Raw genomic sequence first — 23,225 nt, 5'->3', positions numbered from 1 at the left:
ACCCCTCATCAAGGGGTCAATAGGGTCTCCTATAAAGGATTAGGCCATTCTCTGGGACAGTGACTCCCTCAGCTCCAGTGAATGCTGGGCAAATGACCAAAGGGTTGTCATCAGACCCAAGCCTGAAGAAAGGCCTGAGGGGACCAGAGAAAGAGGTGCGAGGGCAAGTATAGATGTGGGATCTGTCAATCATATTGTAGAAAGAGACATCTCCAGCCTCATAGTCCAAGAAAATTCCCACTCGGTGGAGGTGCTCTGGCAAAGGGAGGAGAATATCAGGGGAGGTAAGTGCCTGGTATCTATTCCCAAACAACTCAATAACCCAGAATCCATTTTGAGGTATCAGCAGGGCCTCCCCTTTTCGCTCAGAATTTTCTCTGCAGACTCCAATGGCCCATACCATCACGTCTGCTACCTCTACTTCCCAGTAATGTCTCCCTGAGGTGAAGCTCTCACGGCCAAGAACACAGGGTCTACAGTCAAATCTCTCAGGGTTGTCAGGCAGATCTTGCCGTGTGTCCCCTCGCATCACACTTCTCAAATCCCAAGAGAGGTAGAGTTCAGGATGAGCTGTGTTTCGATCCAGAGTCACATCAGCTAAAGGGAGAATTCCAGATTCAGTTTTGGGGTCTTAGAGCCCTGACTGGGGAATCTTCAAAGCCTATCTAGTACCTAAAAGACACTAAGGGAGGAGAGGAGAGTTGCAGAGGATTCCTTGTGGGAATTTCAGATCTCATTCTTTCTTGATGTTCCATAGTGCACCAATCATAGCTTCCTCCCTTTTACCACTAAAATGAGAGAAACTGCGCATCATGGGAACTAGTCTTTAGAGATACCCATCCTTAGAGAAGGGGCTTAGGCACTAAAGCTGCCAGAGAAACTTATCAGCATAGTATTTACCCCTTTTCTACTCTTACTTTTATTCTCCATTTTCACAATCCACTTCAAATACTGAATCTAGTGACACTGTTCTTAGGCTAGTTCTGAATTACAGATCTTCTTCTGTCACGTAACACACAAGGAGCCAAGTGTCCCTATGATTAGACATAATCATTCTTGTAGTACACACCATTAGATTCTCTGAGCAGGGCCAAACCTGGAAGGGTACAAGACCCCTGCAATTTTAGCTCTAGAAAAGACTTTAGAGGTTCTCTAGTCCAAATTCTCCATTTTACAGATGAGGAACTGGACCCATTTTAAATTTAATTTAAATGGGGAAGGACATAGTTGTTAGGCAAACAATCCCAGTTTCCCTAGTTATCATTCATTCTATGCATAAGCAACTTTTTTGTGTATGTGTTAAATATCACAGATACTTCTTTATCTTGCCTCCCTGAGCCACGTCAGTCAGCTGGTCACCTTAGCAGCTGTACAGGCTCTTCAAGGGGCCCCAATTTGTCATGCTTTATGGACTATTACTGCTAAAGGCAACTCGACCATTGTTATTTTAAAATTGTCCTATTGGGCCCTAAATCTCATCACCCCGGGAAGTGTTTAGATGTTTTAAGGGCAAGTTTTTCTCCCTCCTCAGATTTGAGAAACATCTCTGCACACACAAGGTTATCAGGCACAGTAGGTTTTTTATTTTTGTTTTTTAAATGGAAGCTGTCCTTGTACGTGATATAAGGGAAATACTAGCTGCTGCTGCTGATTGCTAATGGGAAGAACACACCAGAAGGGGGTGCTTGAGATGACAGCATTACAAAGATATCCTAACTCCTGAGGCGTACCCTTAGAACCCTGAGGGGAACTATGCAATCATGCCCTGGGGTACCTGACTCATCAGTGTGAGTGTGAGTTAGCATAGATCCCTAGGGCTTACATCAGCTCCATTTATCTACACGTATGTGTATGTGTTTCTTCCCTGATAGAATGTAAGCTTTTTGAGGGCTGAGACTGTTTAACTTTTTTTTTTTAATTTCCAGTGGCAGGTAATTTTTTAAATTCTAGCCTAGCACAGAAAAGAAAAACCAGAAATAAGATCAAGAAAACATGGTGGTATTTGGTTGAAGATCACTAGAGAAAGAAACAAGTTGATTTTGTCGTTAGAAGCAAGATTACAAACTACTTGAATGGAAAAAAGAAATAGATGAAGAATTAGGAAATAGATCACAAATCTGGTTCAGAGGCACGATATAGTAGTGATAGAGGATGTTAATTATCTAGAAATCTAGTGAAGTTTCTCTCTATCATGAATCTTTTAAAAGGTGGAGGAACCAACAAAGGGAAATTCTATTCTGGATCTGATTCTCACTAGCAGGGAGGAATGGGTTACTGAAAGAGAGATGATGGGAAACTTGTGGGTAGTAACTTTTCCCTCGCAGAGTTTGTGGTAGAGAAGAGGAAATCTGGGTATAATCTGAAATGCTCCCTAGCTTTTGAGAATGCAGATTTCAAAGGGTTCAGGGGAGTGTTAAAGCAGGGCCAAGTTGGCCCAGGATTGGTAGGAAACTCTTACTACTATTGAAATTCCGAAGACACAAAGAGAAACAATTTCAGTGAGAAAAAAAAGGGACTTGTCTGAAAAAACTGCTAGGGATTGTGAAAAATATTATACTATTTTATATCATTTCTAATTTCAAGTAGACCCAGAGCCTGATTTAATGAGTAACTGGATGAAGATCCAGGACCTGGGCTTCTTTGTTCTCTCTAAAAGTTTGCTCAGGCAATACCCTTACCTCTGTCAACAAGGCCAGATCATTAAGGACATTACCCTAACCCCGAGAGAGATTACCTTGTTTAATATTCTACAGGCATATACTATGTTATGGAATGTAATGAGACACAGAGACGTTGGGCTGTAGTTTCAACTGACTTTTGTCAACATCCTTTACAACTCTATTCCGTTAAGGAAAATCCTCTTCTTGTATCAGGGTTAAACATACATGGGGGTCATAAAAATGAGGTCATACAGGCTTGCTAGCTCTGCTAAAATAACGTATATAAGTTTTCTCATTGCTTTGTTCAGGCAGCCAGAGTTTATACTCTGACTCCTTGTACGTACAAGTAAGCTAGCTTCGCTATGCTTTAAGGGAAAATAATAAACAACATGGATTTTTCTATCACCTAGCTCTGTTGTTTCCTTCAACCAAATTTTCAGGTTTAACAGGATGCATAGGGAAATCAAACAACTTTCATTTTAAAAAATTATTTACAAAAGATGGGAACCAAGAGCAGGCAACAGAGGATGAATATAAGAGAGTGACATGATCGTATTAACACACATAAGGAGCTGGTAAAAAAATAAGGTCAATAAGAAAAATTTCTTTATTAAAACTTTTTTTTTTTTTTTTTAGCTAGCTTGGGGTAAAGAAAAGCCTCAAACAAGGGATAGAACTATCACTTAGGGCAAAGAAGGCCGAGCTGTCTGTTGTTTTGTCTCTGTTTTCCCTGTCAAGGAGAATGACCTTTGAATGGGAAAGGATGGAACAAGAAAAGGCAAAGGAGGGAGCTGATACCCACTATAAATAAGTTAGAAGATAGTAAAAGAACACCTTGTTTCTCTTGATGATTCAAGTTACCTGACCAAGAGGAGCTATTTCCTTGAGCTCTGAAAGAAGCCACATGTTTGAAAGTTTATGGAGAATGAGTGAGATACATAGAACTAGAGAAAGGCAAATGTCATGATTTCCAAAAAAAAGGGAAGAGAAAACTATAGGTCTAGTTAATTTAATTTTGATTCCTGGAAAGTTTCTACAACAGATCGATAAAGAAATAATTAGTGAGCATTGAGAAAAAGAAAGCAGTAATTACAAAGAATGAGGCCACATCAGACTAACCTTATTTCCTTTCTGGTTTTTTTGGACAGTGTTATTAAGCTTTTTATTAGAGGGAATGGCAAAACAATTCCTTAAGTGGCTCATAGTTTCTATTCCTGTGGAATGGATGGAAAGGTGTGAATTAGACAATACTACAATTAGATGCATCTTGAACCTACTGAATGGCTGAACTCAAAGAATATTAATATTAATTTGACAGGAGGTCTACAGTGGAGTGCCCCAGGAATCTATATTTAGCCTTATGCGGTTTAACATTTTTATATTTGTATAAAATGATGACAAATACAGATGACACAGCTGGGAGAAATGGTAACACAAAGAATAAGAGTCAGGATCCAAAAAGATCTAGACAGGCTAGATCATTAAGTAGCATCTAATGAGATGAAATTCAAGAGAGATGAATGTAACATCTTATTTTTGGGCTAAAAAAATCATCATTACTAGTCCTCGATGAGACAGTCAACAGTTTGACTGAAAAAGATCTGGGAGTTTTAGTGGACTGCAATCTCTACACAAGTCAGCAGTATGATGTGGCAGCCAAAAAAAGTTAATGCGGTCCTTTCCTGCATGGAAAGATGATGTGTGTAATTCATGAGATCTTTCTCAGTATTAGGGTAGTTGAAGGGAATACACACACACACACACACATACATACATATATACATATATATATATATATATATATACACATACATATACATATATTATAGATAGACAGGGCACAGGGTAAGTTGAATATGAAGGGATGATATCTAAAAAAATAAAATCAAATTAAGGAATGAGAGAGGAATATATTGACAGAGGGAGAAAGGGAAAGATAGAATGGGGTAAATTATCTCACATAAAAGTGGCAAGAAAAAGCAGTTCTGTTAGAAGGGAAGAGGGGGCAGGTGAGGGGGAATGAGTGAATCTTCCTCTCATCGGATTTGACTTGAGGAGGGAATAACATACATACTCCATTGAGTATCTTACCCCACAGGAAAGTAAGGGGAAGGAGATAAAAAGGGGGGATGATAGAAGGGAGGGCAGATAGGGGGAGGAGTAATCAAAAGCAAACACCTTTGAAAAGGGACAGGGTCAAGAGAGGAAACTGAATAAAGGGGGACAGGATAGGATGGAGGGAAATATAGTTAGTCTTTCACAATATGATTATTATGGAAGTGTTTTTCATAACGATACATGTGTGGCCTATGTTGAATTGCTTGCCTTCTTAGGGAGGGTGGGTGAGAAGGGAAGAGGGGAGAGAATTTGGAACTCAAAGTTTTAAAAGCAGATGTTCCCCCCCAAAAAAGTTGTTTTTGCATGCAAATGGGAAATAAGATATACAGGCAATGGGGCATAGAAATCTATCTTGCCCTACAAGAAAGTAAGGGAAAAGGGGATGGGGGGGAGTGGGGTGACAGAAGGGAGGACTGACTGGGGAATGGGGCAATCAGAATATATGCCATCTTGGAGTGGGGGGAGGGTAGAAATGAGGAGAAAATTTGTAACTCAAAATCTTGTGGAAATCAATGTTGAAAACTTAAAAAAGATAATGCAGTCTTAAGAGAAGTATAGCTACAGGCACAAGGAGATGAACAAGGAGTGAAGGGTGGATATTTTGAGGAGGCAAATTTAGGCTTGGTGTCAGGAAAACTTACTAGTAATGAATGCTATCCAAATGTAGCGTGTTGCCTTGAGAGGAATTAGAATCCCTCTTGCTGGAAGTATTTAAGTAGAACATGGATGATCAATTGCTAGGTGTGTCATAGAGGGGATTCCTTTTGGGTATGAATTGGACTAGATGGCCATTAAAGTATTTTCCATTTTGGAGAGTATCATGTAGGGGATGCAAAGTATAACCCAGAGAAAAGTTCTGGGTGTAACAGTAATGACTTTGTTAATCAAAATATGGAAGATAAGTGGGTTCAGTGGTTTATGATACCTTCTTTCTTCCAATCAGTCTATCCCAGCCATTACATTTTAAAATAACAGAGAAGCCAGTGAAATTACTGGAGAACTGGCTAGTGAGGCTCAATGATTCCTCCAAATCATTTTGTGGTAATCCTGGGCATTGCTTAATCTTATAGAGACAGACCTTCACCACTTTTACTTAAGCACTATATTTAGTTTACCCTCTAGTTGACTGTCTGTTCTTTCTATTCTCTGTCCTGTCTTTTATTGTGAGGTGGAGGTATCATAAGGAGTGGGAAAAGAGAGATCTTAGACTCACAGAGAACAGAAGTGTCACTCACCAGCATGTAACTGAGTCCTTCTCCATCCTGCAATGGACAAACAGAAAGATGAGAACTCAGCAATTACTATATGAGAAGCATAGAAATTGTCCATGAGAGTAATGAGATAGTGAGGAGAATGCTAAATTTTTCCTTGAGTTTCTTTGAAAAGAAGCAGAAATAAACCAATGACCCTCTAGAGAGAAAGATTTAACAAAATCTGTTTCTGGAATAGCTAATAGAGAAGAATCTCTTATGACAGTCCTTCGATGGACTAGGTACTGCCAAGGAACCAAGAACAATGAAGCATCATCTAAATTGGTATCAGCATCTTCAATTACTCAGATATTTAGGCTCTACACGACAACATTTTTATATTTGGTCAACTGAAGGGAAAGTTAAGGGATGGAGCTTTGAGAGATTTATGATACAGAGTTTTGACCCTTTCTGTTTCCAGTTCATTCCTCTCCAGCACTCCACATAAAAAATTGAGATTCTTTTTCTTTTCTTTTTTTTTTACCTGTCAGGTTGCATTCTTTATCTTTTCCCATATGTTCTTGCCCCTTTTCATCAAATTCACTCTCTTTTTCTTCACATTCAATTTCTTTGTCTATAAATAGTGTCTTTTTCCTCCTGTGTCGTTTCCATATGAAATAAGTACTAGAAGCAATAAAAAGTCCAAGAACAGGCAAGGCCACAGTGAGAGCAACCATCCAGATAGAGACCTTTTCAGGTCCAGGAGTTGTTGGGTCTGGGAACTCAGAAGGGCTCTCAGAGGGCATGGAAGTCGAGACCCAAACAGTTTCTATGGCAAAGGACATAAAGAAGAGTTAAGCCAGCCAATGCATGCTAGGATCTCTTTCCTAAATCTGAAAAGAGAAGAAATTCTTTCAGACTATGATCCCTCTCAAAGAAGGAAAACGAAGGATTATTTATGTGGTTGAATTTTTCCTCTATCCTCTTCTTTTCCTATATCCAAATTCTTTGGATATTACTTTTTGTTCCAAAATAAAATCCAAATGAAACCTAGAGGAGTGTTGCTTTCCTGCATCCCTCTCCCTTGGTGTGCTAAATTGCTTTCCAAATCTAATTCTGGTTTTAGCAAATGATTGTTCGTATTAGTGTCTGCTCAGGGGAGAACTTCCAGGTCATATTTCTCAGAAAATGTCTCATATAGAGTAAGTGCTTCACCCTGGAAGTGACACTAATGCACCTCAGGGCATTGACCACAAGTGCATTGGCAAAAATCAAGAGCACTTGCTACTTAAATTGACTGCCTTTCCTATCTTTCAAGAATTGGTCACATAATAGTTGTTGTTCAGGAGAAGCATTTATCAGCAAGTGTCATGTGAAAGCTCCTATCTGGTGGGGTGGGGGAAGAGGATATTAATTTCTCTCCTCTACTAGAAGCTGTCAGGTATCAAGCAACCGATAAAGAAGACTATCTTTAAATCCCTGATCTCATTTCTAACCAAGTGGTCCCCAAAGTAGGGGTTGTGCTATGGCCATGTGGAGTGTGTTATCAGTTGATATAGAATGAAAGAGTGGGAAGATGGGTCCACATACTGTGATAGTCAACAGTGGGGCTTATCTCCAGCATAACTATACCTACCCTTCACCTACTATAGTCTAATACCTTCCCACTCTATGTCTTTCCACACTGTGCAAGATCCCAACTTTTTTCTTCTGAGGACTCTCTAGTAACTGCCACCCAGGTACCAAAAGCAGTGGCTGGAAACTGCTTCACTTCCTATTAACCTCCCCCCCACCCGCCATCACATCATAACCAGGTATATGTGCTCAAAACACTTTTACTGATCAAAACAGTTTAGAGCTAACTGGTCTAGCCTCACAGCCTACAGGTGCTAGGACTTTTCCTTTAGATACTCCCTTCATGGTTCTCCTATAGCTACAATGACCATGACTTAGCAAGGAGAATCTAACGCTGAGAACTGACCTGGTATAGACATCATTGTCAACAACTCCTGTCTGAGAAGGAGGTTTTGAATGGAACAGAACACACTAACCACTGTGTGATCTGTGATAATCACAGACAATGTCACAACAAACAGCCCATCTTCACTGGGAGCCAGACTTTCCTCCAGGGATGGAATTGTCTCTTCTACAAGATTTCTCCACTCTACCCAAGGCTGTGGGTACCATCCAGCTGATGTACATTCTAGGTGTATCCATCCATATTCATAACCTATAATTTTAATGAAGGGATCTGAGCCCATACCTGGGGAAGAAAAAATTGCTTGAATAGGGTCATTTTTGAATAAGAATATCCAAGGTGGTTTACTCTGTCTACTGTAGTCAACTCTATCAGAGCCAGTCCAGGGGAATAGTGCCCTTGAAGTTGGGAAATTGGATTGCAGTGTTGCCAAGGGCAAGTATCATATCTTACACTTTTATACTCTCACAAGATCCAGAACAGTACTGACAGACATTGTCCACTGATTCATTTTTATAACTATTTTGGTGATTTTTCATGTCACATTCTAATTTTGGGATGGATATAAACCATTTAAAATTGTAGCAAACATGTTTGGGGATTAAATGATGTATAAGAAACAGAGGAATCAATGAATAACAAAAATTTTAATTTATGCAGCAACATCACACACCTTATCTCTTGAGATCCTTCCAACAACTATGTGATATAGGCAATACAGATATTATTTCCATTTTACAGACGAAAAAACTGAAGGACTTTCAGAGACATGTATGTTTAGAGGTCATAAGTGGGGTGGGGGAGTTGTCTATAGCCTTAAGAACTCTCTCAAAAACAGAAGAGGAAAAAGAGAAGTAGCAGCATTACCAGAAGCCTTAAAACAAACAAAATTTGGTGTTCAGAAAAGTAACAATTAAATAAATGAACAAAGAAAAGAAAGACTGCCTTGGTTTACTTTTTTTCCCCTCCGTTGTCCAGTGCCTTATTTTCACTCTTATAACTTACTATATGGCTTAGGGTGCTGCAAATAGATGAATTTCTTTTGTAGAAGAAAGGCTACATGATAGATGAGATTAGTATCATTGTTAGGATTACTGTTGTTATTATTATTAATGCTATTACTACTGCCAAATACATGCTTAAAACTATAAGTACAACCACCTTTCAGGGATATTCATTTTCTAAGCAGGAGAAACTTTTGTATTAAGTATGGTTTATCATAATCCTCTTTTGCTTGCATGTCAAGAACTGTCTTCTGTGAAGCACAGCTACTTGTAGCCTCATAAATCTGTGGTTTATGCATGGGTGCTCTGTCACCTGGCACACAGAAAAGACTGTCTGTGGTTAGGCTGGGTGCCCTGCCACCTGGTACACAGAAAAGACTGTTCATGAGCTTAGTGCTCTTAATCTGAAGATTTGAGAGCACTAAGCTCATGTTAGGAGTGGAGCTTTTTATCTATACAAACAAAAACAATCCAGCTTTAAATGCATTTCTGGCAATGACTCATCTTTTGACCCTCATATAAATAGTGATATTTGCATTGTTATGGAGAAAGCTGGTGGAGTAACAGAGGCTCTTCAGTTTCCCTCAGTTTGGAAGCACATGCCTCACAGACCATGGGCAAATTTTGTGCTTCGTGCATTCACTTTTCGTGAGAGATTCATCTGGCTGTAATTCAAATCCTTCAGAGGTAATTTTTGGTAGGCTGCTGTTTTCATTTTAGCTTCTTAAAAATCATCTATCAATATAGTTTTGAATTTTGATGATGATATGTCTAGGTGTTCATCCTTATTGGCATCCTGTTGTGAGAGCTGACAAATTAAATTTGTAGAATTAAAAAAAAAACCAAACAACTTAACCTTCCTTTTTAGTTTTTTCTAGTAATAGTAAGTAATGTTATTTCTCTAGCCTAAAACTTATTCAAAATAAGCAAATAAGCCTTCCTTTGAAGTGGAGTAAGGGTAATAAACAAATATAACTGGATAGTATAATTGCTACTCCACCCCTGGAGTAATTGGTTCCAGAACTCACCTAAGGACAGCATCCGTCCTCTTGAAATCCCAGGTTAAGATATTGATCACAGCAAGAAATTCTTAGGGGGAAGTAGTCTAGGAAGGAATTGAATGGTGACTATTCTGGAATGTTAACTCCAAAATGCATTTTAACATATTATGATCTTTTCCTTATTCAAGATTCCTATAAATGTTACCTGAAATTTTCTTGAGGAAGAGAGACGTATTGGAAGGCATAGTGGTCTATGCCTGTTTAGAAATCTCTCTGTCCTAGAGAGAGCTAGAAATGGGTTGAATATCTATTTAATAAAATTGTTTCTGGTAGACTTGAGCCTAAATCACAGAGCACTTTATTAGTATTAATTTTTTTCTGATACTGTGAATATTTTGATACATAATCTTTCTCTTATTTTATTTCTGGGGATTTTTTGGTATGATTTCCTGAAATATCATGTTAAGATTCAAAAGATCATAGATTTAGAACTGGGAGCAGACTATGTGGCACACTAGGTGACTAACCTCTCCACATTTGATGATGATAGCTTCATTATTAGGTTTGCTGCAGGCAAAAATTTTCAGGTACAGCAGCTCAAAAAACGCCCCAGACTCTACTAAGGCACAAAGAAGATGCAATTTATGTTACTGGGGAAAGCACCCACACAGGCAAAACAATTGAGTTTTAAAACATCAGTAAGAAAGCTATGAGAGAACAGAAGAGTCAGTGTAGATAGCTGTCTGTGGTTTAAAAAAAGTTCTACAAACTACAGAACAAAGTATATTGGTATATAGAAGGTGAAATATCACAAAAGTGCAAGTTGACTAAACCTGGAGCCATCTATGAAGTTGAAGAATGAAAAAGAAAGCAAGGAAAAGTGGAAATCAATCCTTATCACTAGAGAAGTGTGGCTGTGTGAGAACAAGAAAACAGTGCAGAAGCTAGAAAAGAAAGCAATGGACAAAAGATAAAAAAAACAAACAACCCAACAACAAGAACTAAACTTCTGTCCTTAATATTTACATTTTTTTAGGTAAAGAGGTCTAGAGAAAATTTCATACTCACCTGCATTTCCTAAATTATTAGGAAAAAATAACAAATGAGGGCAGTGAAAATGCAGACAATTTTAATGACATCACTTTTATCTTTTTAGAAAATATCTTAAGTTCTACTGTTGTCTATAGGGAGGTCCAGTTGAGAGAGTATAGAAATAAAAATTCAAGTTGGGAAAAAACTATATGTATTGAAATTTGTGGGGTCTGCTTATGTGCTCTAAGGACTGACAGATGTTATTACAGATTGATTAACCATTCATTTTGAGAATTCATTAGGACAGGAATTTCCAAGGATTGGAAAAGTTGTATTGGAAAAATGGATTGGAAAAATGTTGTATCCATGTGAATCAAAGGAAGAAAAAGGCTAATCCTAGAGATTTCACACTCCTACCAATTCTAGATTTCTATTCAATTCCTAACTGGGAACATACTTTAATGTGTTTCTCAACAACCAGTTTGCAATCATCTGAAAGGGTGATTTTGTCAGACCAATTTTACATTCTTTGATAATATAGTGACAGGTCATATAGGTAAGGGTGGGCAATTGGTGTAATTTATCTATAAAGCCTGGCCAAGAACCCTCAGGTTTGAATTCACATAGATAAATCCCTCTTTGGCTTGTAGCCTACTCTCTACCCCAACCCCCACAAATTTTCTTCTTGGAGCCTCAGAATTTGGCTTGTTTTGCCCTTAACAGGATCTCCCTAAAGATATCAGAAAATAGCTTATATATAGGTTTCCATAGATGTAGGTAAAAGAGCTCTTGGCTCCTGTGAAAGTGTTCAAACTATCAAGATATACTAGTTAATAGGAATACCTTTATTTCACCTCACACACAAAAAAAGAATGTAGAATCATGAAGGAGCCTATAAAAGTGAAGGCTAACTCTCCTCGATTGTGTCATATGAACCAAGTCAAGCCTGCTGACCGGACTTCTGAGTTGGAGTCCCCAGGGTCACACGGAGGAAAGATCAGAGAACAAAACCAAGCAACTCACTTGCTACTTTCAAGTCTATGAAGGCCTCTTCATATGATCTGCCTTCTTGGAAATAGCAGTGGTATCTTCCATTTTCAAAAGCTGTGACATTGTGTATTTTTAGAGCAACCTTTCCATCTCTGATATTATCTCTCACAAATGTTGTTCTTCCTCGATATTCTTCCATCTGTTCTTCATGTCTTTCTTTCCCATCTTTATACACGTAAACAGCTGGAGAGAACCGAGAACGGAACCACCTTACCTCCATTTGCTCAGCACTTTTCTTGGGCAAGAGGTGACAATGTAACATGACATCTTCTCCTACCATGGCCAGGAGAGGCTCAGCATGTGCAATCACAGTAAAATGAGCTGTTCAACAAATGGAGAGATTTATAGAGAAGCTGGTAATAGAAAATTGGTGTTAGAGGTGTGTTGGGGATGGAGATTGGTTGACATTTCAAGGGAAGAACAAATTCATTCCCGTAATATTCTTCCAGCTTCAGGGGCTTCCTGAAATGAGGGTGACAAGTACCTTCTACTTTTCTCCTTTGGAGAGAAGTATAGATAGGAAATTATTTTTCCCTCCTGAGAAGTTTCCATGTTGAAAAAGGGAAGACACCTACCTGAGGTCATCGTGAGCAGCTGAAGGAAGAGGACAGCTACAAAACCGCTTAGCACAGAACGGTCTGGGAAATAGGCCATATTCATAATTTCTAGAGAAGATAATAACACCATTTTAACTGTGTGTAGAGGTCTGTGCTAAATGCTAAGAGAAGTTACAAAATTTACAGTAGATAAGACATAGTCCTTGTTCTCCTGGAAAATACAGTCTAGTAGGGGGATGAAATGTCAATACATTGTAGCAATACACGAGTGCTTTAGAGAAGTACAAAACAAAGTACAGTATTAGGTCTATAAGGGAAGATTGTTATCAACCTGGGAATCAGGGAAGCTTGTCACTCAGCACTTCTCTACCACAGCCTAGAATCTTAATCCTGAACACTCACTCCAACCCTGGTATTCATATCATGGAAGTACCCTCTGTGACCCCTCCCTCCCAGGATCTTTGTTTAAGGAGGACACACAGGCTAGCCATGCCTCCATTTCTTAAGGCTGCACAATATTGTGTGCCTTCATTTCCCTCAACCTCCTTTCAAGCTTCTTTTTGTGTGTTGTTAGAACACAAGTTCTTTGAGGGCTGGGACTGTTTTTTTCCTTGAATTTGTATTCCCATAGCTCAACACAGTGGCAGGCACACAATCAATGCTTAACATACGATTGTTGACTGGCTGGCTGAAAGAGGTGGCATTTGAGTTGTTTAAAAGGATAGGTAACAAGGAATTCATCAGGCCAAAAGTGGAAAGGAGGACATTCCAGGCAAAGGGAACAGCATGAACCAAACCACTGCCACCAATTCCATCACATAGATCCTGGTAAAGATAGCCCAGGACCTTAAAGATTATGACCATCTGCTTTGCCGCTGAACCCTAAGGACCATGGGACATTTCCATTTGACTTGGAGCTGAAACCTCCTATATGGGTTGTTTTTCTCCACTAGAATGTGAGTCCCTTAAGAACAAGAATTAGTTTACTTTTTTTTATTTGCATCTCCATAGGAAGCACTTAGCAAATAAATAAATAATTAATATATAAATTTTTCATTAATTCATGGGCAAAGACTTACAGGTAGAAAAGCACTAGAAATATTTGAAAGGCAGTAAGTTAAAAAAAATTTTTTTTGGACTATAGAGGAGAGCAGCACGGGGTAAGCAAGAAGGCAGAAGACTGAAGACATTATGAATGATAGATGAGAGAGGGAGAAAAAAGGAGGTGGGAAGACCTTAAGATGGCTGTTGTAATAGTCCAGGCAGGTGGTAACAAGATTCAGTAATAGGTTGGTGGCAGTGGGAATTAGAGAGGAGGGGACAAATTCAAGAGACCTTTTAGAGAGATGGAATCTACAGGACTTATAAGTGGTTGGATATGAGAAGATGAGGAAAGACTTAAAGATAAGCTAAAGATATAAACATAGAAATCAGAGAAAATGGTGGTATATTAGAGAGAAACCCTGAAAGTAGTAGGAGCAGGTTTAGAGCAACAGGATGAACTTGATTTGGGATATGTTGAATTTGAAGTTTCAGAGGAATACCAAGATGGAACTATCATGTAAGCTCTTGGAGATGTGGATTTGGAGTTCAAAAGAGACATGAGGGGACAGTTAGGTAGTACAGTGGTTAGAGCACTGTCCCTGAAATCAGGAGGACCTGAGTTTAAATCTGGCTTCAGACACTTACTAGCTGTGTGACCCTGGGCAAATCATTAACTCCATTGCCAGAGACAGAGAAAGAGAGACTTGGGAATCATCTACATAGAGGGGGCAATTGAAACCATAGGAATGAATGGCCAAGAAAGTATAGAAAGAAGGACAAGGACAAGCTCTGGGGGCATCAATCAACAAGCATTTATTAAATATCTATTGCATGCCAGATGCTGTGCTAACTCATATTAAAGGATCAAAGAGATACCAGGGTAAGTTAGGTAGGGTTTGGAACCTTAGAAATGTAATAATGGGGGATGCTGGTGAAAGGTCTCTTCATGTTAAGATAGGTCATATAGTTCAATCCGTCATTTTACCAATTAGGAAACAGGCTCAGGCAGGTTAAATGGTTTACCCAGGGTCACACAAGCAGTAAATGTGAGAGGAAGGATTTGAACCCTTGTCATCTCTCTCCAGATTCTTTCCACTACACACAATGCTTCAGACTTGGTTCTTTTCCCTATTTAGGGTGGCAAATAAAGGACATATTAACAGAGATAGGGTGACTGATTAACCCATCAGTTAATCAACCTCAAAAAAAATGGTATCGATCTGGGTGTAGTCTTCTGGACTGCTTCTGACTGGCATATTCAAAAGAGCTTAAGATCTGCTTACCCTAGATTGATACTTTAGGGAAGGGTACTATCTCTTTTTGCTTACGCCTATGTTTATTCTTTGTACGGGAGGCATGACAGCTGTCCTGGGAGTCAGAAAGACCAGTTCACTTCCAACTTCTGATGTATGCTGCTTCAGCAGCCCTAGGCAAGTCAATTTACCTCTTGGTGCTCAGCCTAGCTCTAGGACTTATGATTGTAGAGCAAGCACTGACCTATACTGGTTGGGGAGGTCCCTCACCAGAGAGCTCCTTATACAATAAAATCACAGGTCCAGATCAAGATACAAAACAACCAAGCAAAAATCCTTTGGGAGGACAGGAAACTGAGTGCTTAAAAAATATTTGTTGTTTGACTGTAAACCTGGAAGAGTTCACCTAATCCTGGAGAACAAATGTGGTGCTGTTGTGATACTTGAGTAGCCAGCTATTGCTAGAAAAACCCTGCCCCCAGCCCCTAACTGCAAACCCCAGTTTGTGTAAGAAAATCAGACTTAGTTCCTGCTGTTTGGCGAGTGTCCTGGGCCCCTAAGACATTTCCAAGGAATGTAAGCTAATTACCAGGATGGAAGCCTTGGCCCTAGACATCATCTTGAATTATATGACTTTTACCATATCTTGAGCCTTCCTAGCTTCAAGAGTTATGGCAAAAGTTGGACACAGAGATCCTGGGTTGTAATTCCAATAGACACTTTGTCAACTATCTGATATGTTGTATTTACAATCTATTCAGGAGGTTCCTCTAACGTATCATGGTCATAAAAAGTGAAATAACACAGGCTTGCTGAGTCTGCAAAGTAACATATGTAAACTTCAAGAGATAATTAAGCACTGAATCCTGTATTGTCTATATAAACTACCCTCTCCCTTTAAACGTGGCCATTGACTTGGGAAGACCCCAATGGCCGCCGGCTAATAAACTTCTCCATTCAAAACTTATACTCTGTGGCGTGTCTCACTCGCTTCTGGTATAACACTGTATATCTGGGAGTAGGAACAAAGGGAACCCCAGGTTAATCTCACAGGCTGGCTTTGATGCTATGCTTTAATTTGATACCAACACATCACTATTAAGAAAAAAACAACCTGACTTTCTAAACCTAACTTTTATTTCTAAAATATCCTTCACCCTCCCCACTCCAGGTTTGAACTTTGTAACAAAGAAAAAAAAGAGATAAGCAGCATCAAATCTAACCAAGGTTCCAGTAGAATCTGACAGTGTATGCAATATTCCACCACTATAGATTCTCCTACTTGAGCAAAGAAGGCACTAATACCTTATAATTAGGTTAAGTTTCTGCTGAGCATTAGTCTCTATTCTTTGAAAAGGGATTTAGGACTGCGAAATTTGAGTACACCCAGAGAGAGTGCTATTTGTGTCAAGCTTCAGTGCAAAAGTTTGGACTCCTGAGTAGAACCACTCCACCTTCACTGAGAAAGAAATGGCCAACAGCTCTAGTATCTTTGCCAAGAAAACCGCAAATGGCTTCACGAAGAGTCGGACACGACTGAAACGACTGCATAACAAAACTTTCATTGCCGGCTTTTTCATCGTCGGTTTCCTACTTTCTTCTTTACCTGCTCAGTAGGGCAGACAAAGACTGGGTAAAGTATAAAAGTATAAAACACGAGGTTCACTTTCTCTTTTTACCTTGTCCCTGTTCTATCTGTTACAAGAAGATACTGCCCTTCAGCAGGGAAGGATTCCTCTTTCTCTCCTGCCTTTCTTCTAGAATCACATTCTGCTCTCCGGTCTGCGCCGTGGATCACCTGTACGCTCTTTCCGCTCTCACTCACCTGCTTGAGTTCCCCATGGGAGAGACAAACCCAAAGCTCGGAGTTGCAGGGATTGGGGAACAGAATTTTCTCAGCCTTTCGCCAGAAGCACAGGAACCTCTGAGTCAGCGGCAGGATGCGTCATCATTAGTATTCAATTCGAGAAATGCACAGCTAAAGAGTGGTAAGGATCTAGCCTGGGATTGGCAGATTTTAGCCATTTATCCAATAGAATCCCTGAATCTGGAGACTTCATTAGTTACTAGGTAGAAAACTCATCTGGAACGTTTAAGAAGCAGTGTATCATGTAACAATGTTATAGTGTAATTAAGAATAAAAGCTATCAGAGAGAAAAAAATAAATAAAAAAACAAAACAAAACAAAAGCTATCAGAGACAGGCACGCGCATATGTCTAAATATGGAAAGATATTTTTATTTTCTTCTTTTTACTGGTCTTGTGATATCATCGATGTAGATCAGATGAGAAACTTCCTCTGCCCATCCTGATCTGCACTTCAACGTTAAGAGTCCATAGAGGAATTGAGAAGTCGAGATGATTCGCCCGGGGTCATAGAAATAGTAAGCATCAGAGGCAAGGCTTGAACCAGGTATTTCTGACTCTCAGGAAAGCTACATATGCATTACCTATCCTGACCTCCAGTTTGCATCTGCAACTGCCTATTAATATCTCAAACTGGATGTCACATACACTTACCATGCCAACATGCCCAAAATGGAACTCATTTTCTACACCACCCCCCAAAGCCCGTGCCCCACGTCCTCCTGTTTCTGTCCAAGCGCGCCACCATCCTCTCAGTCACCTAGGTGTCATGTTCTCTTACACCTGAGTCCTGTCAACCTTGGTAACATTTCTTACATACAGTCCCTTTTCTCTTTTGACTTTGCCACTACTCTGGTTCAGGCCCTATCATTTATATCTGAACCTTGCAATACCCTACTATATGTCTCTCTTCATTCCAATTCGTCCTCCAGATAATTATCAAATTGATCTTAAATTGAAGATCTGACCATGTCACCTCCCCTCCCCCACCCCAAACTCCAGTGTCTCCCAGAATCAAACATAAAATTCTCTGTTCATCTTTTAAAGCCCTTCGTATCCTGGTCCTTTTATCTTTCCAAACTTTACTATCCTCCAAGTCGGCTGATTGTTGTCTTTTGCTCTCAAGGAGGACTAAAATGACATCACTATGTTGGGGTGAAAGAACTGAGTTGTACTGTGGTTGATCAGATCAATACCAACCTGGGAGGCTCTATCACAGGTCGAGTACAAATAGTCCATGTGAAAATTTGGAGTGGAGATGTCTCTAAATTTGCACATCTCAAGTTTCTTTTGAGCTACTGCAATTCTGCTTTGCTTATAAAGCAAAGTATTTTGGGGTCATGAGCACCCCTAGAAACCTATGGTTCCCTTACCATCACCATTTTGATTTAACCTCTTGAACATGAAGACCTTCACCATTCTGGTTGCCTTCCTGGGCATTCTTATCAATGTCCTTCATAAAATACAGCCAGAACTAACAATACTACAGATGTGGTCTGACCAGGACAGAGGATGGTAAAACTATCACAGCTTTATTCCCCGGATGCTCAAATAACACAGAATTTGAGAGCTGGAAAAGACCTCAATGGCCATCTAGTCCACCCCTTTCAGAAAACACTCTATATTATACATACCTGACAAACAGTCATTCAGATTCTTAAAGATCTCAAGTAATAATTTTTCCAAGGTTATCTTCATTGAATCCCCTCCTGACTTTCTGTTTGTGTCCTTTTGTACACAACAAGGAAAATGACAAGCTTCCTGGATGTCTCTCTACTTGACATCCCCATAGCCCTCATTTTTTTCCAGCAGGTCACACTGGGCTCAGAAGACTTCCTTCTGTTTTCTTTGTTCCATGGAAACTTCTCAAAAAAACAAATAATTCCAGGTGAGTGAATTTTAAAAGCATTTATAAGCAATTATTGTACTAAGCACATAGAAAATCAAAACAATCCCTGCTTTCAAGGAGCTCACATTCTATCAGGTAGGGAAATGTATATAGGAGAAGAGAATGTGCAGAACAGATACAAAAAAGCACAGTGGTCTTTAGTGTGCAATACAAGGGTATGCTAGGGCCAGCTCTGAGCTAGGAAAGCAATCATTGTTAAATTTTCAGTGTGAGCATTTACACCTTAGAAATCTGCAATGACTACAAATAAAATTTGTTTAATCTGTCAGTAATACAGATTAAACTTAAATGTCAAAGCCCAGATGTCAGAAACCAGACTCCTATGAAGAGGTTAAGCAAAATGACAATGGTAGGGAGCCATAGGTTTCTAGGGGTGCTTGTGACCCCAAAATACCAACACACTGGGTCCTGCCAAAAGAATTCTACTCAAGCGTTCTCAGGCAAGGGAAAAGATAAGGTTTATTAAGGTATTCACCATAATGGGTTGCCTTTAAGAAATCCCACCCTTTGAGACACCCGTTTTCACAAGCCGGCCAGATTCAACCTACTGAGCTAGATTGAATCTGAGCACCTTCATGGAAGCAAGATGGAGATTATATACACAAAGATTGTAGGAGGGATTGAGGGGTGGTCTGGGGTGACCAGAGGAGGGGTTTAGGGAGGGTCTTGAGGAGGAGTCTAAAGAGGATGAGATGAGGTCAGACTCCAGGAACCAAGAGAATGGAATTAAGGGTGGGAAGTAGCTGGACAATAAAGGGCAAGGCTAGGTAGAGATTTGGGCCTAATGAAAATGTAAGGCTTATGGCCTTAGGGGAAGGCCGGATCTAGTTGGAAGATTCAAGGAGAGTTCAAGGGGGCTCCCAGAGTCTGTGCCCTCCTTACCATCGATTGCAGGAACTGGGGATGTTTTTCCAGGAGAAGGGTTTTGGGAGAGGCAGGCATGATTAGGGTATTTAAAGTACTGTCATGTGAAAGAAGGGTTATAATTGCTTCAGTTTAAGCTAATTGTAAGGAAAAACTTCCTAAATAAATAGAGCTGTCTGAGGTGAAGTGAGCTGGGAGCAGTGTAGACTCCCTCCGCAGAAGGTCTTTGAACCAGTGTTGGAGGGCCACTTCTCAGATATGCTATAGGGTGGATTGTTTTTTAGAAAATGGTTGGACTAGATGTCCTTTGAAATTCTAAAATTCTAAAGAATGAACGTTACAAGAATATTCAAGATCGTGACAGCCAAAGGGTGTTTCCTGAGATAGGTGGTGAAGAATTCCTGAAGTAGTCAAAGGACATAGTAAGAATTTATTATTGTTTAATCATTTTTCAGTTGTGTTTGAATCTTTGTGACCACTTTTGGGGTTTTCTTGGCAAAGGTACTAGAGTGGTTTGCCATTTCCTTCTCCTGCTCATTTTATAGGTGAGGAAACCAAGGGGCCGCCAGGTGGCGCAGTGGAGTCACGAAGACCTGAATTCAAATGCGACCCCAGATACTTGACACATGTACTAGCTTAGCTGTGTGGCCTTGGGCAAGGCACTTAACCCCAATTGCTCTGCCAAAAAACAAAACAAACAGATGAGGAAACCAAGGCAAACAAGGTTAAGTGACTTGCCTGAGATCACACAGGGAGTAAGTGTCTCCAGGTCTTCCTGATTCCAGACCTGGTGCTCTATCCTCTGCGCCACCTATCTGCTTCAGTAAGAATTTAACTAGGTGGAAAATAAGGCTTTGTTAGGAGAAAATTAAAAAAAAAAATAACACGGTTGGGTAGTGGGAGAGTTCAGATGCACATAGTTCCAAGGCATGTAGACTTTGTTTCAGCATCTGGTTGAGTGATCTTCAGACTGATATCACATGAAACATTTTGGGGATAGAAGTAATTTCAGGCAGGGAGTTGTTTTTCTGACCTGGGGAGCCCTTTAACAGCTATGCAGCCTGCTATTATCAGGACCTGGGATGAACCTTTGTGAGAGACAGTGAGAGACAAGGAGAGCCCATCTGATAACACCATGTCTGATTGCAACAGCTATCAAGTTCAATTTTTGAAAATCTCATTTCCTTAATTAATAATGTACCTGTATCCTTTAGCAAAGATATAATCAGCACTCTTATAGTCTGAGAATGTTCATTCTTTGCCAGATCCTGAACCTGGGCTCCCTCAAGGCTAATCATAAAAAGGTTCTTATTGTAAAATTGAAAGTGCCATCAGAAAATCTTCGTTAAATTAAAATTTTTAATATTTCAGATAATTTGTATTACTACCTTGTTGAGATCTTAAGCAAGTTGCTTGATATTCCATTTTACCTCATATTCCTTTTTTGTAAATGTGAGGTTTGGCACAAGTAATATTGTCACAGAATCAAAGAATTATAGAATTTCAAGGTTAGAAAGTGGCCATCAGGTTAAATCCACACTAGAAAAAGAATTCCATCTACAACATTGCTTGTTCACATTTTGTTTGAACTTACTACCACCTAAGATTGCCTGTGCCACTTTTGAAAAAATTTAGTTGTTAGGGAGCTTAATTCTCACTCTAGTACCCACTAATGTGTAAGATACCATGCTGGGGGCTAGGGATCGTGAGAGGTTAAGAGTACTTGTGTTCAAATCCTAGCTCCATCATTTACTACCCTCCATACTAGGAAAGTTCTAAGTACCTTTCTGAGTAGCAACACCTCATTCTTTTGTCCTTGTAAAATCAATTTCTTTAATCTAGGTATAATAATCAACATTTATCCTCATTAAATTTAATCTTACTGGATTCTGCTTAGTGTCAAAATCTTTTTGTATAAAACTGCCTATATATCCTTTGACCCAGCAATACCACTACTGGGTCTGTTTCCCTGATTAGTGAAAAAGGAAAAGAACTTATATGTTCTAAAATATTTTGAGCAATTCATCTCTTATAGTGGCAAAGAATCAGAAATTTCAGGGATACATGTCAATTGCAGAATGGCTAAACAAGTTGCTGTATATGATTGTGATGGAATACTATTGTGCTACAAGATATGAGCTCAATAATTTTAGAAAAACATGGAAAAGCTTGCACAAAATAATGAAGCCTGAAATGAACAGAACCAAGAAAAAGTCGTATGCAGTAACAACATTGTCTTAAGAGCAACTTTGAGCAACCGAGTCATTTTGACTATTATAAATACCCATGTTAACTACAACGGGCCTATGAAGGAAGGTGTTATCTGCAACCAGAGAAAGAATGGATTAATAGAAGTATATATAGTTACACACACACACACACACACATTTTTGTCTAAGGGTAACGATCCCTGGGGGGAGGGAGGATGGAAAAAAGCAACAAGATAACTGTATTATATATTTAAAAAGAAAAGCGATTTGTAGATTTGCAATTTCATGTGCAATCTTCTTTTTTTCTGTTCTACTTTGTGGAAATGCTTGTTTTATTTCATAAATTCAGAATAAAAAAAATCTTTTTAGATCCTTACAAATCAAATGTCAAAGCTATCCCTCCTACCTTTGTTACCTGCAAAGTTGATAAAGACATTATGCCTTTATCCCAGTTCTCGATAGAAATATTAAACAGTTACAAACCTAGAATAGATCCCTAGGGTACCCTACTGAAGCTGTATCTCCAAAGTTGGCTAAATTAACTACTCTTTAGGTTCAACTGGTTTTGAATTCTAATTATAATATTGCTTAGTCCACATATCTCCCTCTACCTTTTCCACAGAAATAGCACGGGAGACTGTTTTAACTAAGGATTCTTCCAACTCTAAAACTTAGGATCCTAAATTTTCAGGAAAGCTGCCATAACAACGTTGTTAAAAACTTTTCAGTGCTGCATATGAAAGTGGTGAGCTTTTCTTCAATGGGGAAAGTGTGAAGAGAAGCACTTATTAAGGGAAGGCACGACCAACGAACCCAATTGTCTACTTCCTTGATGATTCAGGGAGAAGAATGAATTTAAGTGAGGCAGTAGGGAAGCAGCAAATGTACTCAATTTAAAATTAGAGGACTCAGGTATGAATGTTGACTTAGTTTGTGTGACTTTAGGCAAATCACTTAAAACCCCCATGCGCCTTTGGTTTCCTCTTCTCTAAAATGAGTGGGTTTAGAAACTTAAGGTTCCTTCTATTTTTTAATAATATGATCACAGGAATACTTGAAGACTTTACAAGACGTAAAAGAGAAGAGGATTGGTTGAAGGTGTAGCAGGTAAGGGAGGGGACAATTAGTTAAAATTAAAAAAAAAAGTCGCTTGATGGCAGCAGAGGTTTGAGAGTTCACGTTCCCGTGTCTGTGGGTATGCTTTACAATGTCTCCTGGCTAGTCTGGTCTTGTTCTCCCTGTCTCCCAGTACGCTCTCCTTTTAAATGAGGAATAACCAAAGAAAGGGGAATTAAAGGAGAAAAACCTTATTTAAACAAATACAGGCATATTCGTGTCCAAGAGCTGACAGGACCAAAGGAAGGCCTTGAATTGCTTTTAAGATGACTTTGCTCTCACAACCTCATTCACATACCACACCAAGCAAGGAGCTGTCAGAAACCAGTTTAAGGATTAGCAATTAGAGCTTTAATTTAGACTATCCATGCTT

At 39.4% G+C, this 23,225-nt stretch overlaps 1 protein-coding gene across 1 annotated transcript in view; it reads right to left on the bottom strand.

The window, feature by feature from the left end:
* Positions 1–16,797, bottom strand: part of BTN1A1 (butyrophilin subfamily 1 member A1) — a 52,997-nt gene extending 36,200 nt beyond the window's left edge. The window contains 5 exon segments of the mRNA XM_036768391.1: positions 35–597; positions 6,014–6,040; positions 12,007–12,354; positions 12,609–12,698; positions 16,713–16,797. Of these exon segments, the coding sequence (XP_036624286.1) occupies positions 35–597; positions 6,014–6,040; positions 12,007–12,354; positions 12,609–12,693 (1,023 nt within the window). The 5' untranslated portion in view covers positions 12,694–12,698; positions 16,713–16,797.
* Between the last annotated feature and the right edge of the window lie 6,428 nt (positions 16,798–23,225).

Source organism: Trichosurus vulpecula, chromosome 7 (assembly GCF_011100635.1).
Source record: "Trichosurus vulpecula isolate mTriVul1 chromosome 7, mTriVul1.pri, whole genome shotgun sequence".
Taxonomy (NCBI): domain Eukaryota; kingdom Metazoa; phylum Chordata; class Mammalia; order Diprotodontia; family Phalangeridae; genus Trichosurus; species Trichosurus vulpecula.
Note: the sequence above shows the minus strand (reverse complement) of the source record. Positions and strands in the feature narration are given on the sequence as shown.